Source organism: Adiantum capillus-veneris, chromosome 5 (genome assembly GCF_014529385.1).
Source record: "Adiantum capillus-veneris isolate H3 chromosome 5, ASM1452938v2, whole genome shotgun sequence".
In the NCBI taxonomy this organism is placed as follows: Eukaryota; Viridiplantae; Streptophyta; class Polypodiopsida; order Polypodiales; family Pteridaceae; genus Adiantum; species Adiantum capillus-veneris.
In genome coordinates this window covers 169164727-169181093 of record NC_140935.1, presented here as the reverse complement: position 1 = coordinate 169181093, position 16367 = coordinate 169164727, and the positions used below count along the sequence as shown (strand labels likewise).

Sequence of the window (16367 nt, the reverse complement as noted above, 5' to 3'; positions counted from 1 at the left end):
CAGGATGATGTGCGTGAAATTATGCAAGCATTGGATACGTTTGGCTTGGCAGTAGGCCTTAAGGTTAACTTTTGGAAATCTAAACTCTTGCCTCTTGTTGTTTGTGATTGCTATCATCTTTTCTGGCCTGGCCAGATTCTCGATACGCATGTGGTGGTCAGGCACTTAGGATATCCTATCGGCTGGCTGGTAACTAATACACAACAAATCGATTGGGTTATGCAACGAGTGAATGTCAAATTGCACTATTGGAAACTGTCTACATGGCCGCTACATGTCAACTTTGTATTGTGCAAAGTATCATGATGGCATATGCTCAATTTTACTTGCCGTTGTTGCAATGGCCTCGCTCCCGCCTCTCATTGCTTATGTCTAGTATTGTATCTCACTTGTGGCACACCAGTTCTCATAAGAAAGGCCTCCGTTTGTTAGCAATGGGGAAGCTTTGCACTCCAAAGCGTCTTGGGGGGTTGAATATTTTTGGACCTTCGTCCCCATGCATTGGCAAGAAACGCTATGTTAACTCTTGCACTCCAGTCTCAGCCATGGACAGTTATGGTTGTTGATCTATGTCGCGGCATGTTACCACTCCTCCCTTTGATCATTCACAAACTTCCCTTTGGGAGATTGTGTTTGGCAAGATGGGCGATAATATTCCTGGTTGCTTGATCACCTCTGGCTTGCTCTCTGCTTGGAAAGTTGTTACGAATCATCTCTCTTGGCATGGCAGGTAGCAAGCAGATGGGAATTCCTTGCGTTTGGAAAACATTCACTGGAGCACGGTGTTCTCTTTTACCCTAGTTGATCGGTCACCTCGTTATCTGGTCATGGCATACGCACGCTGGATGATGTGGTTGATTCATATGGGAATTGGCTTACTTTTTCTCAAGCGGCAGCAAGCTTTGGGTTGGGCCTACATTATCGTCACATTTGGAGCCTGCTTCAACATATGCTCGATGTTTTCCTCCCATTCCGCCGCTCCCCAGTGGATGCCGTACACAAGATTGGAATTTATGGGACATTCCTTTGGATGCGATTTCTGTCGGCCATGTCTATGCTTCTCTCATGCAGGACTCATGGCTGGCTCATCACTCTAATGCGCTTTGGGATTTACACAAATCTGATCAATGGTAGAGACACGCTCTTACTGCAATCTAAAAGTCTCACTTGCCTCTTAAGGAGAGTTTGTTTCTTGGCGTTGTTTGCTGGGAGTTCTTCCCGTTGGAACTCTCCTTGCGGCGTGTCGCATTAGCTCCTCTCGTTGCGTCGGTTGCTCCGCTGCTGCTCAGACGTTCAAACATCTACTCTGGGAGTGTCACTGCACCAGGGCTTTCCTTCGCGGCGTTTCTGCTTGTATGCACCTTCAATTTCCCTCAGCAGTTTTCCACATACGATTCTGGCTTTTTGGCATTCTTCCGAATTCCCTCCAACAATTTGCCATCTTCTTCGCATGGGTCGGATTTTGGTCGCTATGGTCTTTGTGGCACCGTCGCAATCTCTACATGTTTCACCGGCATGATGCAGATCCTTTTCTATCGTTCAAGATTTCGCTGAGGCAATCATTACATTTTGCCTTTGACATTGGGGACATATCCCTGGATATCTTGCAACTCTTCTATGTTTGCTTTTAGCGCTTTCGTATCGCAAAACATTTTTTTGTTCTTTATCTGATCTTTTTGGTGGGTTTTCCTCGCTTTGAGGTTTCCCATAGGTAAATTAATCAAAACAAATTTACTATAATAAATAATGTGTGTGTGCGCGCACGCTGGCGCAGCGTGCACACTGTACATATGCAGATTCATACAATGTACATGCACACTTTTGTGTGCATGTGCACGTACATGTGCAGAGGTGGGTCTATGTGTACGTATATATTTTTTGTTGCCTTCATCCTTTGGCTAAGATACTAGACGAGTGTTCACCAAAATCAATTTTTTGAACCAATAAAAAATAAGACTGCCTCTGATTTACACATTTCCATGTTTCTATTTGACAATCTATCCTTGAGCTTGATGACATTATCTTGAAGCTTTTTTCAAGTTTTAATTATGCAAAAAAACATAAAGATCCAAGCATGCAGTGATCCCAAAAGGGCATGACAGTCTTAAGGCACTTACCTGTTCACTATCTTAAACTCAAGCAGTACCAATTTAGATATGCACTCAAACATAACAAGATGCCCATAAGATGGAAGAGTCCTACACTCCTTGAAACTCTCGCCCCTCCATGATAAGGTAGACTGGACTGCAAACCAACCTGCTTCTGGTACGAGACTTCAGTATCTCTATAGCTGATGAAAGCTGCTCCTCTATCTGTTCTCGCAACCGAGATCTCAGTAGATCTGCTGCAATCTGTTTCAAGCAAAAAACCATGTTTCACGGCACAGAACAGACAAAAACACCAAAAGATCAATACAACCTGTTGACCATCTTTTTGGTTCCTTCAGAGTAATTTCTAAATTGAAGCAAGTTTACCCAAAACCAACTTGCATTATGTATCAAAATGTGGTCAGTAATGCAAAGCACATTCAAAAGTATTTATAGATAACACAGCAATTTTCTCTCATTGTTGCAGTGATTTCACGGGATTCTACAAAGAATTAATCCTGGACACACACTTTATTACAAGCATTCATGGTTCTTTTAACAGAAGTTTGGAAAGAGCCATTTCAAGAAACCTTTCAAATTAGAAAAGAGATCTTTGAAGCATTGGCTACAATTACAGAGACTGTTATAGATGCCAAGGGATCTGTTTGAGGCACAAGCCTAGCTTAAGGTCCCATTGAACAACCAGCTGAAGCAGACCCTGCTGAAAGAAATCTACAACATTCTTGATGTACCCCCACCTTTAAACTGCTCTTGGCACATTCCTTCCACCTGCCCCCAAGTCTGAATTTTATTTACTTCATCCTTGTCTAGGTCGCAAAAATATATAAACATTGTGCCCTTGGTTTCTTATTCTCTTTCTCTAACTGCAAATCTATTTTTGTCTTTGTCACTAGCTATAAAAACATGCACTTTATAAAACTGTACACCTTACACTCCATAAACATCGAAGTGCATTTTCTCTTATCATCACTTGCAAAGTCAACATTAACAAGAACCGTCATCGATTTTTGTTTTTGAGTCATTTTTTCCTTGAATGAGATGAAACACAAACCACTAGTTAGAACCTATAATAATTGTAATAATTAACAAGAACCATCATAGATTTTTGTTTTTGAGTCATTTTTTCCTTGAATGAGAAGAAACACAAACCACCAGTTAGAACCACTAGTGCATCAATGGAAATAATTGTTTGGAAGTGTATTAAACCATAATTGATACACAAATATTCTTTACAATCTCTAAGACCTTTTTATTTCAAATCAACCATTTGTCCTATGTAGACATGATAGAGGAGAAGTATGGGAATTTCTTCACATTCACCATTTACAAGCTCCATGAGGCATGCTGCATAATGCCATGCAGCAGTATACAACAATACTTGAACACAGACCTTAAGCCATCATTTATGCGCCCTGTCTGAGAACAACATTACCTCTTTGAAGCTGAGTTCACTTTAAAGTTTGATCCTTAGATGTTGGCATACTACAAATAAGTTGTCAAAGAAGTATATGATGCTGGTAAACTTCACTCTAGTTTTATTTTCAAATTGTATACAATCCGGGAAAGAAGCTTATAGTGGATGATGCATTGTCTAAAAAACTGTTTGTAGCCACCATCTCAAGTCATGTGCTGCATGTATTGTATTTATGCTTAGTCACACATCCCAGAATCTCTAAGTCTTCTACTTTGTCGGTGGAGACCACCTATTAGTTTCCCCAATCTGCAGTTGTCTTTCAGAAAGGGATTTGAGATTGCTTCCAGCAAAGATTGTCTTGATTCCTTGCCATGTCCTCGAAGCCTGAGGTTTGGTTGATAAAGCACTCCAATGCATAGCAATCCAGACTCCACAATTATTCCAATTGCACAATTTTTAGGGGAAGGACCAGTTTGTTTGGTAGAAAAGCAAGATGCTGAGCTCTAGTGCCATTGTAAGCGGCCGACACCACATTCCAATGGGATCACTCTAAAGACTCAGTCGGTGGGGGCTAGAGCAGAAAAAGGTTGCGGACATAGAGACTCTCCACACTCTTACAGATTGCAACATCTCATTCAATGATTTGTAGATACGTTGGGGGCAAATGATTGTCAAAGCTATTGCTCAAGCTGGCCCCACAAGGCCTGGATATGTTGGATACGGCTAGGCTACAAAAAGATGTGAACTATCAAGTTGCCTGAGCAGACAGGGATCCTTGATAGAGCTTTGATCCTAGTAAAATCCACTTGGCAACAGTTTGGATGCACCATTATTTCAGACAAATGGGAGTGAAATTTGCACACATAACATCCTCGTCTTCTCATGCATGGGGAAATGCTTTCTACGAGTTGTGTGTAAAGAGTTACACCACTTTGTTGCTTCATCTAGCGTTAGGGAATACTTGTATGGCTAATGGGCTCCAAGGCTGGCCACCCACATGCAACTTGCATGTATAGGTGACATCTAGTCAAGGCCACACCACTATCAAGTTGTCTGAGCAGACGGATCCTTGATAGAGCTTCAATCCTAGTAAAATCATGCACCATCATTTTAGACAAATGGAGTGACATTTGCACACATAACATCCTCCTCTCCTCCTACATGGGGAAATGCTTTCTACGAGTTGTGTGTAAAGAGTTACACCATTTTGTTGCTTCATCTAGCGTTAGGGAATACTTGTATGGCTAATGTGCTCCAAGGCTGGCCACCCACATGCACGTGCATGTATAGGTGACATCTAGTCAAGGCCACACCACATTGGCAGGCTGGAGATTGTCCAATGCCCTTGGCCCTTGGGCCCTTTCTCAGGGTGCACCCCCCCCCCCCCCCCCCCCCCCCCCCCCTTTTGGATGTCATGCGGTATTTTATGGGGGGGTGTAGTCACTATATATGCACCCCCTGCCATTCAATTTTCGTATGGTCATATCTTGGAGGAGCCCCCTATGGGGGGTGGCCCTTCTATGGTCACTTGCCATATGGCTTGTTGCCCCTTCCACAATTGCCAAGAAACTCGTTTCTTCTGTTACAAATTGTTGACATGTCAAGACAATGAAGACCCAAAGGATTAGGGCTCCTCGAGCCTAACCCTAGTCAACCTGCAGATCCCGGGCTAAACCCTAGCAGAAGCAAAAGAAGAAGAAGACCTCACCAACTTATAGAGCCTCGCCGAGTGGCCTATGGGTTAGGATTAAAATCCTAACCCCCAACAACTTATCGGACCCCGTTAGATGGGGCCTAGAATAATAAAAAAAAGCAGGACACTACACACACAAAGAAAGATTGCCTAGCAGATGCTGACGTGGCGGGTTGTACGAACGGCCACAGATTACACTGCCATGCTGACATGGCAAGTGTAAGGGTTTTCGTGATTTGCACTGACAGCCATGAGCACTAGCTTTTGAGAATAGATGCTTTTAAAGTTGACATTTTCATGTAAATTGCTTTTGATGACCAAGGGCCTTTGTATACAAACCAAGAGCTCACACTCTGGCATCCTTCCCACGGGAGATGCAAAGCTGTGCTACCAGTGTTGTATTGAGTTGACGCAATATAAAGAAATACCGAAAGGGATGCCATAGTTTGGGGCCACTACTCTCTTGAGGTGGAATTTCACCACTCCGTGGCTCAAGCGCAACATATCTCTTTCATTATAGTTGTTTTGAAGAGTCTGAAATCTGTTCAATCTGTTCTTTTCCATTGGCACATGGCACCATGCTGTTACAGTGGTATCAAAGCTTTAGTTGTATGCTTTTCAGAAAGCATATCGTTCCTTCCCAGAGCAGACAAAGCAAAATGGCGCTCCTAGATTTCACAAGAAATTTTTTTCCCCTTTTCAGGAGAGAAATATTTAAGGAAAGTTTTACAGTTTCTGCAACAGTTTCACAACATCTATGTCATGGGGAACTACTCAGAAGAATCAAAGATCTTTCAAGCCACCGCTTTTCTAAGAGACAGCAATGGTGGGTCCAAAAATCTGCATAGCGCAAGGCAGCGTCCTCCAGGGCATCCATGTTCGCGTTCTCTATAGCAACTCCTCCACCGCGTGCTACGTGCTTGTCGGACTGGAGTATCTTGAAAATGCTCGCCCACGAACACCCTGACAAATTATAACCAACAATTCCTATACATCTATTTCCAATTTTCCAGGTGTCTCTCTTTAAGTTGATAACCTTGGAGGCCCACTGTGATTGCTATATCATTGGACTGCAATCACCGCTACGGAAACACTGTTTGTGTCACAAATTGATGGCGTGGCAATGCTACCCAGACACACACACCGACCATACAGATGACCTGGCAGTATGGCAGAACTCCTAGCGTGGCAAGACATTATGGACGATCGTTACGTGACATCTTCTTTTGACGTGCAGCTTCTCAAAGTGTGGAGTATCCTGAAAATGCTTGCCCACGGACACCCTGACAGATTATAACCAGCAATTCCTATACACTATTTCCAATTTTCCAAGTGTCTCTCTTTAAGTTGAAAACCTTCAAGGCCCAGTGTGATTGCTATATCATTAGATTGCAATCACTGTTACGGAAACATTGTCTGTGTCGCAAATTGATGGTGTGGCAGTGCTACCCGGACACACACCGGCCAGACAGATGACCTGGCAGTATGCCAGGACTACTGGCGTGGCAAGACATTAGGGACGGCCGTAAAATGCCCTCACAGGTTGTTGATGTGGCAGTTCGGCAAATTGCGTTGAGAGCATGTTGACGTGGCAGATCTCTACAGAATTTCTCTTTTTGCGCTCGTGCATTTTGCTGGCATACTTTTTAACATCTTCTTTTGGAACTATTTGCTTTTGAGCTTAAAAGCTTTTGAGGCTCTGCTTTTGGGGCATCCCTTGTCACTTTATAAGAGTCCTTGGGCCCTCGCTCTGCAGAGCATTTCGACGCAGAGTCTGAGAGCACACGTCCCTCCGGAGTTGTACTTTCGAAAATAAATACCAAAAGGGGGGCCAGACTTTGGGGCCAATATTTTTGGGCACGAAACTATCTACCTACCTACCTATCTATCTATCTATCTATCTATCTATCTATCTATCTATCTATATATATATATATATACCTTCATAAGTTCAGAATAGTCTGAACTCACGAATTATAAGAGGGAATAAAGCACTCATAAAACTATAAAAGCAAGGGACAGACGAAAAGAAAAGAAAAACAAAAACAAACAAACTAACTAACTAAATCACTTTGATTACTTCGAAACAAAACTAGATAAAACAAAACATTATTAACTTAAAAATGTTTTCAGAAAAGGCATGTGTAAAATAAGTTGACGCCAACTTACTTGGCTTAAAACAAGTACTCAACTTTAAGCAAAAAAAAGGATAAGACATCTTAAAAACTTAATCCTAGAAATCAAACTTCACACAACAACCTATAACGGAACACATTCTTAAAGTCCTCAGGTAAGCTAAATATGAAATCGAAAAATCAATACTACTACAAACCTACGAAGAGCAAAGAACCAAACTTGACAATATGTGATCTCAACTTCACTGCTTGTCCAAACAGGAAGAATAAGATTATCACCTTTATCATGCATAGCTTGGACAACAGCTATGACATCCCTACTCACGTCGTCAGTGCCCAAGAGTAGGTGCAGGTTTATATAGAGGTCATTCATGCTTTGAACGTACTCTACAAAACCAACGAGCTGAGTTTCTATCACCCTCCGAAGGTGATGGGCATACTCAGCCATGATAAAGGCTAGCAATTGTCAAGCTATAGTGAAAATACTAGAAGCGCTAAAGATCAAAACAACAACATAAGGTGTTATTAAGTCAAACAATAAGTGGGCTTTTTAGCTCCCCACTTCTATTGAATTTACTACTGATTATCTTGAACATTCCAAAGGAAGAAACACTAAAAATAATCTTACTACGATGCAAAAATGAACGAACTTTTTTCATGCTTCTTTTGAATGAGTATCCTTTTTCAACTAGTAAAGAAATAAGATGGCAAGATTGAACAACAAAAGTAGATTTACTAGAACAAAGACGAGAAAATCTAAATAGTTGAGAGCAAATGACACCGTACTTAGCTAAAAGAGAAATGTTCGAAGAAATGTGAGGCATGCGGATGATTTTTAGATTGGCATATTTTGGTTCAAGGCGCTTATCATAGATATCTACCTCTAATCCCAAGGGAGTCTGAAAAATCTTAAGGTCTAAAAAGACACAACAATCACTATTTGTGGTACAGTTAAGTTCACAAAACTCCTTGGGATAAATCCCTCCGCCTACAGAACTCGAATTCAAGTACATAAAATCTTGAAAAGAAGGAACGTCAAGGACAAAAAGATCATCTACAAAGCGTCTTACATTGCATAACTTGTACAAAAATATTGGGCAAGTGTTAGCAAGGACAAGACGCTCCATAAAATCAAACTCATAAGTAAAAAGATAGAAATTAGCAAGAAAAACAGCACAATTGGTACCCATAGGGATACCAATTGTTTGCTTGAAAAGAGAGTCGCCGATGGTTATATATAAATTGTCCAAAAGAAAATCTAACCAAGATATGATGTCAATGTCGTCTACAATCCTGGTGAATCTCTTTCTTCCTTTGTCTACATCTACATTCTTATTTTTCAGCCATAAGAAGTCAAAGTTCAAGGCTGACTTTTCTACTAGCAATGCCTTGTACCTATCCTTCTCAAGCTTGTACGCAAAAACTTTTGAAATAAGAGACTTGACTCTAAATTTAAGGTCCTCCAAATTTAGCTTCGTGTATAGCATTGTAAAGTCAAAAGTTTGGAGACAATAAGGAGAAGATTTCTCCTTAAGGCTTCTTGAAGAGTTCAAAAACTTTAAAACAAGAATCACACCTACTGAATCATTTAAAATCCAACTTGAATAGGTAGGTACGTCTGCTTCCTTTAGCATATTATTCCACAATTCATTTACGCTAGGTAAAATGGCTTTGAAACAATAACTAAGCCATTTGGAAACCTCGGTCAAAGAGGTGTTACAAGAAGCAGCTATAAATCTAGGCTTTATAGGGTTCTTGTGGAACTTCCAAACGGTAAATAAAAAAGGTAATTTAGGCTGGCACTTGAAACCAAAAGACTTACAAAAGTCTTGATGTTTCAAGATAACCTCTTGCATTGAAAGATCACAATCATTGTAAGTCTGAGAATTTACTTCACCTAACAAGCATTCTAAATAGAACTTTTTGCACATAACAACAAACTTATTAGAGCACTTATCTACATAAGAGATTACAAAATCACGATGAAATTTCCTAAGAGCATCACGATCAGAAGAAGATAAGTTGTTCCTTCCTGAAGAAACGTTCCGAGAGCAAGATGCTAATTTCAAAGAAGCTTTCTTGAGGATTACAGACTTCCAATGGGTAAAAATACCTTGAACTCCTAAAGACTCCTCAAACTTTACTACGAAACTAGAAATTCCTTTTTCTATGGCTTTGAGAAGGCAAGAGTCGTTTGAGGAAGGGAGCCTATATTTAGTACCTCTTGAGAAAAGGTCTTTCAAGGAATCCGAAGGAAGGATAGAACAATCGGCAGTAACTACATGACCCAAAGCTCCATTTACATAAAAAGAAAAGGCAGTTTTACTACAAGGGCAATCAATACTTGAGAGTGCAAGCCTCTCTTGCTTTTTAAGATTACGTCCTATGTCACTATAATTGAAAGCTTTTTGTCCTAAAGTTTTCACATATTTGAAAGCTACGACAGGATGGTTCCATACCTTTCTCACACAAGGAGGGAGAGCATCCAAAGCTTCTTGAGATCTCAAAATAGAGCTTAATCCAATCTTGTCTAAGTCAAGGGAGGTAAAGATAGTTATCAACAAATCTTTCTTTCCAACAAATCTATATATATGTTAAAGTTCAGTGATTATGAAGTTTTTGTTTGTGTGTTGCTATTGATTTCTCGCTTGGAGTGTCCAAGTCTGTTACAGTGGTATCAGAGCACAAAAAGATTCTTCTTCTATGAAGGATTCCATCTTTTTTTTTCCAGCACGTGCAGTTTTTTTTTGAAAGAACCTTTGTGGCCCAACCTCGGACTTATCAAGCACTCCCACCCTTCGTACATCGCGCATCGGGCGCCCTCACGACTTCATCGCTCTGTCTTACACGGCATAAAGCCATAAAGAATCCAAGATTACACATGGGTTCTCTTGAAGTATCTGACAAATATAACACCTTTAGGTGGGCAGGCAAAAGAAAAGTTGAAATTGGCGCGGGAACCGAAGAAAAGAATGAAGATTTGGACAAATTCTCCATGAAATTTTTTGCCAGAGCGGAGTACAAACGTCAACTGCAAGTTGACACATCTATGAAAAGATTGATCAAGTACTCCATAGACCCAAGACTTGCGAAACACCTGAAGAATTACCCAATTGATAAGATTTACTCGAGATGGCATGTCGCCATTGCTTCTCCTCTCAGGTCGAGAGGAAAGCCAAAAGGACAAACGAGTGCAAAAAAGCGAAACATGTACTTGTAAAAAGAGATGGACAAGAACTCTTGAAAAGAAGATGAACCAAAAGACCACCAAAAGATAAACTTGAGAGTTACAAATTAGCAGCCGAGTGCAGAAGAAAAGGAAAGATGAAAGCAGAACTGGTACTACATTGCGTTGGGACTCACCCGAATCAAATGAACGAAAGCACAAAACTTTGCCGCACATGGGGCAAAGTGAAAGATCAAGAAGCCCTCATTTTCGTTGATGAAGGAGCCAAGACCAGCTTCATTGACGGCTCGACTTGGAATTTCGCTCGATAGGCTAAGGCCACAGACGGAGGCAGTTCTAGGGGCACCCGGACGGGATGTTGCCATTCCACCTGTCATTGGCAAACTTAGTTTGCATTGTCGGGGGTATTTAGACCACGAGGACTTTTATATCATGCCTTTGGAAGGATGTGATGTCCTCCTAGGAATCCCTTGGTACCACAAGAACAACGCCATGGTGACTATAGGGCTAAGAAAGCAACTTTGACAAATGAGAAGGCGCAAAGAGATTGTGCTTGATGAAATCCAGTTTTCTTTACTCAATTTTCTTGAAAGAACTGAATGACAATTGAAGGTCGAATATGTTTGACCTCGAAAAGGAACGACAAGATTTTCTGCAATAGAGGCTGACTGTTTCTCTCAAGGCGTACCATGCGAGTTGCCTCCTTCACGTCTTGAAGATCACATGATTGATTCCTAGTAGTACACCACCGAACCGTCAACCTTACAGAGTTAGCCGAGGCCAAAATAAAGAAACAATGAACCAGAACAGATTTCCACATTACAAGGATCGATATATACTCCACAGACTTCAGAATTCTACTTGTCAAAATGATATGAAGAGTGGTTATCATCAGAACTGAATTTCTCGTGGAGACGTAAGAGTATGGATCACTGCCAATAGCTCCTTTTCACATTTATAACGAACAGTACGTCACAGATCTTGACTTTGCGGACATCTTTACCCGCATACAAAATGGAAAGATAGTTCCAGGGCATTCTTTGTGGGATGGCTACTTAATGAAGAAAACGATGTTGTGTGTTACACAGCCCTTGAGGGAAAAGGTCTTGACCGAGTGTCGTTGTCCACCTTTTACAGGCCACCGCGGCATAGATACCACTTTAGAGGATGTGAAGCATTACTTATATTGGCCGAGGCTTAAAAAGGATGTGAATGACTTTGTTCACAGTTGTTTAGTATGCCAAAAGGTCAAGTTTGACAAACATAAGGCACACGGACTCTTACAGCCTTTACCCATCCCCACCCGCCCCTGAGAAAGCATTGTTATGGAGTTCATCTTCATCTCCCCAAGACTCATAGAAGGCATGATGGCATTTGGACAATCATCAACAGATTCAATGAGCGGACTACCTTCTTTACGATATAAAAGACAATTAAGCCCGATCATTTGGCCAAAACGTTTGTTTCACTGTTTTTCCGAATATATGGCATCCCTTAGTCCATTGCTTGGACAAGGATCCCCGGTTGGCTAGTTTGTTTTGGAGGGCAATCTGGGGTAACATTGGCACGTGGTTGTAGTTCTCGTCCTCGTTCCACCCGAAGGCGAATGGGCAATTTGAGAGAGCCAATTCAATGGTTTCTGAATTTGATGAAGTCTTTATTTTCGGATCAAAAGACTTAATGGGAAAAGTTTTTGCGCTTGGTGGAGTTTGCCTACAACAACACACAGGGAAGGCGCCATTTGAAGTATTTGAGGGTGCTAAGAAGGTTCTTCAATTTCGAAGCACCTAAGACAAGATTCTTTTGAAGTAGATTTTTGAAACAAACTCTAGAAGGCATGGAAGGTCATCTAGCCGTTCAAAGGAGGAGAGCTCGTCCTCTTTTGACAAAGACCAGATCAACAAGAAAACCAAGGAGTTCAAGGAAGGGAGTCAGGCCGTCAGGTTTCACACATTTTTCAAGCTGTCAAGACACCCATCGAGCCCTTGAGTTTGTACAACAGTTTGACGTTGCCTTCTCTGGAGAGCGGTTCTCCGAACATTCCAGGGAGCGAAAGGCAGCATCTTACTTGAAAGGAACGGTGCAGACATGGTGATCTACTCTGTTGTTACGCAGAGAAACACATGCGACGTGGTTAAAATTTCTTTTTTTCACGTCAACTTGGATATTAGATGAATATGCAAGACTCAAGAGATGTCATCACGACTTGGCATCACTTGAAAATGACTGAGAAAGATACATTGGATGACTAGTATACTAGGATACTAGTATCCTGGTTTTGATACTAGTATCAATAACTTTGGGAACACTTTTTGATACTCATGGCTCGGGCTTTCTCGGGAGGAGTATTCAAGAGAAGAATTGATGCTTGATAAGGTTTGAATATACTCATGGCCCAGACCCTTGTGGTTATTTGCTGGTTATTTACGCGAGGAGTATTAAAAGCCTATATTGTCTCCACCTCCATCTGTTGATACTCTCCCCCATCCAATGTCTCTTGAGCCCCGGCTCAACATTCTATAAGCGGATGGGGTTCTTAAGGTCAAAGAGATCACACATGCGACTCTATGGGTGGCCCTTAAAGTCTCCCATTCGAAACACCTCTCCCTCCTTTACAATCCATTACATTCTCTTGATAATATAGAATATGGTGATAGAGAGTATGGTGCATATGTCTATGAGCACTCATCTGTCTTAGTCTCCTCTCCATGGTCTCCATCTCCTTCTCTCTACCCTCTTCCCCATTTGTCTCTTCGTTGAATGGATGTCCACGTCCAAGGCTTAGCATATGTCAATCCCCTCAAAGGGATGTAGCATAAGGCAATATGGATTCACTTCTAACAAATAACCGCATCGTGTACCTGGCCTCCTCATCTCTCCTCACCACACTCTCATGTCCTATAGCTCCCATCTAAATAAAATGACAATCTTACCCAACCAAGAGTCGTCGTTGTGTGATTCTCCTTTATATTAACTCCCATTGGAAGCCCTCATAAGAGAGAGGCCTCTCTCTTGGCCACCATCAACAAGCTGATGTCTCTGCCCTCCACCTTTACTGTGATTTTTTACTTTTAAGCTAGGACCAACTGATAAAAGCGAAACCAGCAACAACTGTCACAAGACCGGCACCAATGACAATATAAGAGAACAGACTATACAGACTTTTAGCACTTCATTAACAACTGAACTGGAAGAGAGAGACGACATAGGGAGTGGCGAAGTTCCACCACACAGCATATTGGCCCCAAACTTTGGCACCCCTTGCAGTATTTCTTTATATTACTTGAACTCGGTAGAATGCCAGTACTCCACCCTCTGCACCTTCGTACTGAAGCATGCCAAAGAATGAGCCCTGGCTCATATTTAAAGGCCCTTGGCCATAATAAGCAATTACATGAAAATCTTTTGAACTCAAAAGCAATTGGTCTTCGAAAGCAAGTGCTCAAAAGCTGCCAGCGCAAAAGCAGGAATCCGTACAACTCTGCCACATCAGCAACCAACGTGAAACGCGAAAATCCGTATAATCTGCCACGTCAACACGGCAACGCAAAATCCGAAATTCCGTACAATCTGCCACGTAAGCATACCAACGCAAAATCTGAAAATCCGTACAACAATTGCCACATTATCGAGCTACTCGCTTTTCGTATGTGTGTGTGGGCTGCTTTACTCTAGGCCCCATCGGACGAGAACCTTAAATTGGTTGGATCTTCTTATATTGCTTCTGTTGCTTCTCTTAGGGTTAAGGCCCCTTGGTCGGGATCTGCAAGTCGGGTCCGTTCTTCAGTGGCTTGACACGTCAACAATTTGTGACATCCCTCCTCCTTGAAAGAAAGTAATCGTCCGCGATTACAACATATTTGCAAAACAACTCAAGTTAGCTCAAAAATTTCCGAGGGACATTCCGAGAAACAATCCGAGGAGCAATCAATTTTCTCATTCCAAATCGGAGCTCTTGATTTCTTGGGTTGTTGGCTTCCCAAAAGAATCTCATCCAATAAGGAGTCTCATTCCAAATCGAAACTCTTGTTATCCTACGTCGTTGACTTCCAAGAAGTATCTCATCCAATAAGGAATATTCAGTGGTTGGCACATCACAATGCAACACAAATGCTCACATATACATGTTACAAGACATGGAAACATAGAGCCGCCGATGAATACTCCCCTCGCAAATAACCATCCAGGTCCACGCCATGAGCCGTTCAACGACTCCCTCATCACTCCTCCCGCAAATAACCTAAAAAGGTCCGGGCCATGAGATATAGAAGCCTTTTACAACCAAACAACCCCCAAACTGCAGCCTGCGTCGTTTGGAGGTGCTAAGAGTAACCACTGCTCAGACTCCCTAATACTCCCCCCGTAAATAACCATCCAGGTCCGGGCCATAAGTAAAAAACGACACTTTTCAAACATTCAATACTGCCCCCGCAAATAACCACAAGGGTCCGGGCCATGAGTATGAACAAGCATTCTCAAACATCATTTCTCACTACTCCACCCGGGAGTTTAAAACAAATCACCAATCATTGAAACCAGTATTAAACCAGAGTCAAACAATTCAAATCGGTCTTAAGATAAATTCAAAACAGAATACCATCTATTTCAAACAAAATGCAAACACGATTCACCAAACAAGTTCTCAAACAAATTCCCAAACAAAATTCAAACTTAAAAAACAATCTCGACATAAGTCGAGCTCGAAAATCCAATGACTTGAAACCTGCACCAAAAATTAGGGTTAGGTTTCTTCCATAAGGTTGTAGCAGGCTGCAGCATGGTCCATAAGCTCTTGGACAAACAATGTTCCTCTTGCGGCGGTGGTAGTCCCAAGACATAGCAAGCACACTGGACCTCCAAGGTTATCAGCTCGAGAAGAGACACCTACTGAGAGATGTCCAAAAATTTCGAGTTATAATTTGCTAGGGTGTTTCCATGGCAAGCATTTCAGGATACCCCACTCTGCTAGAAGTTGCACTCCGAAGGAAGATGTCAGAAACCAAATCTTGGATCCTTCTCTTGCAAGTGATCTTTATGGCTTATGCCCTGTAAGACATAGCGATGAAGACGGGAGCGCGCCTAAGGCGCGATGAAGTAAGGGTGGGAGTGGCTAATAAGTACGGGGTGACGGGTCGGACACGAAGATAAAACTTAAGAAGCACCACGTTGCTCTGGTTGCTCTTTGGTGGGACCAGTATGCTTTCAGAAAAGCACACGCCAGACGCTCCGATACCACTGTCACAAGACGGGCACCAGGTGCCAATAGAAAAGAATAGACTAAACAGACTTCTAGCACTTTAATAACAACTGAACTGAAAAAGAAAGATGACACAGGGAGTGGCGAAGTTCCACCCTAGAGAGTATTGGCCCCAAACTTTGGCGCCCCTTTCGTTATTTCTTTATATTACTTGAGCTCAGTACAATGCCGGTACTCCATCCTCTGCACCTTCGTAGTGAAGCATGCCAGAGAATGAGCCCTTGTCTCATATTTAAAGGCCCTTGGCCATAAAAAGCAATTATATGAAAATCTTTCAGACTCAAAAGCAACTCATAATCAAAAGCAGTGCTCAAAAAGTGCTAGCGCAAAAGCAAGAATCCGTACAGCTTTGCTAGGTACCAGCCAGTGTGAAACGTGGAAATCCGTACAATATGCCACGTCAACAAGCCAACGCAAAATCCGGAAATCCGTACAACAGCTGCCACGACATCAAGCTACTCGCTTTTTGTATGTGTGGGCTGCTTTACTCTAAGCCCCATCAGACGGGAACCTTAGGTTGGTTGGATCTTCTTCTGCTGCTTCTATTGCTTCTCTTAGGGTTAAGGCCCCTCG

General features: G+C 42.0%; 1 protein-coding gene across 1 annotated transcript in view; it reads right to left on the bottom strand.

Moving 5' to 3' along the window:
• TIC110 (translocon at the inner envelope membrane of chloroplasts 110) overlaps positions 1 to 16367 on the bottom strand; it is a 133631-nt gene that overhangs the window by 69590 nt on the left and 47674 nt on the right. The window contains exon 8 of the mRNA XM_086513178.1: positions 2257 to 2351. Within this exon, the coding sequence (XP_086369304.1) occupies positions 2257 to 2351 (95 nt within the window). The remainder of the gene's footprint in view (positions 1 to 2256; positions 2352 to 16367) is intronic.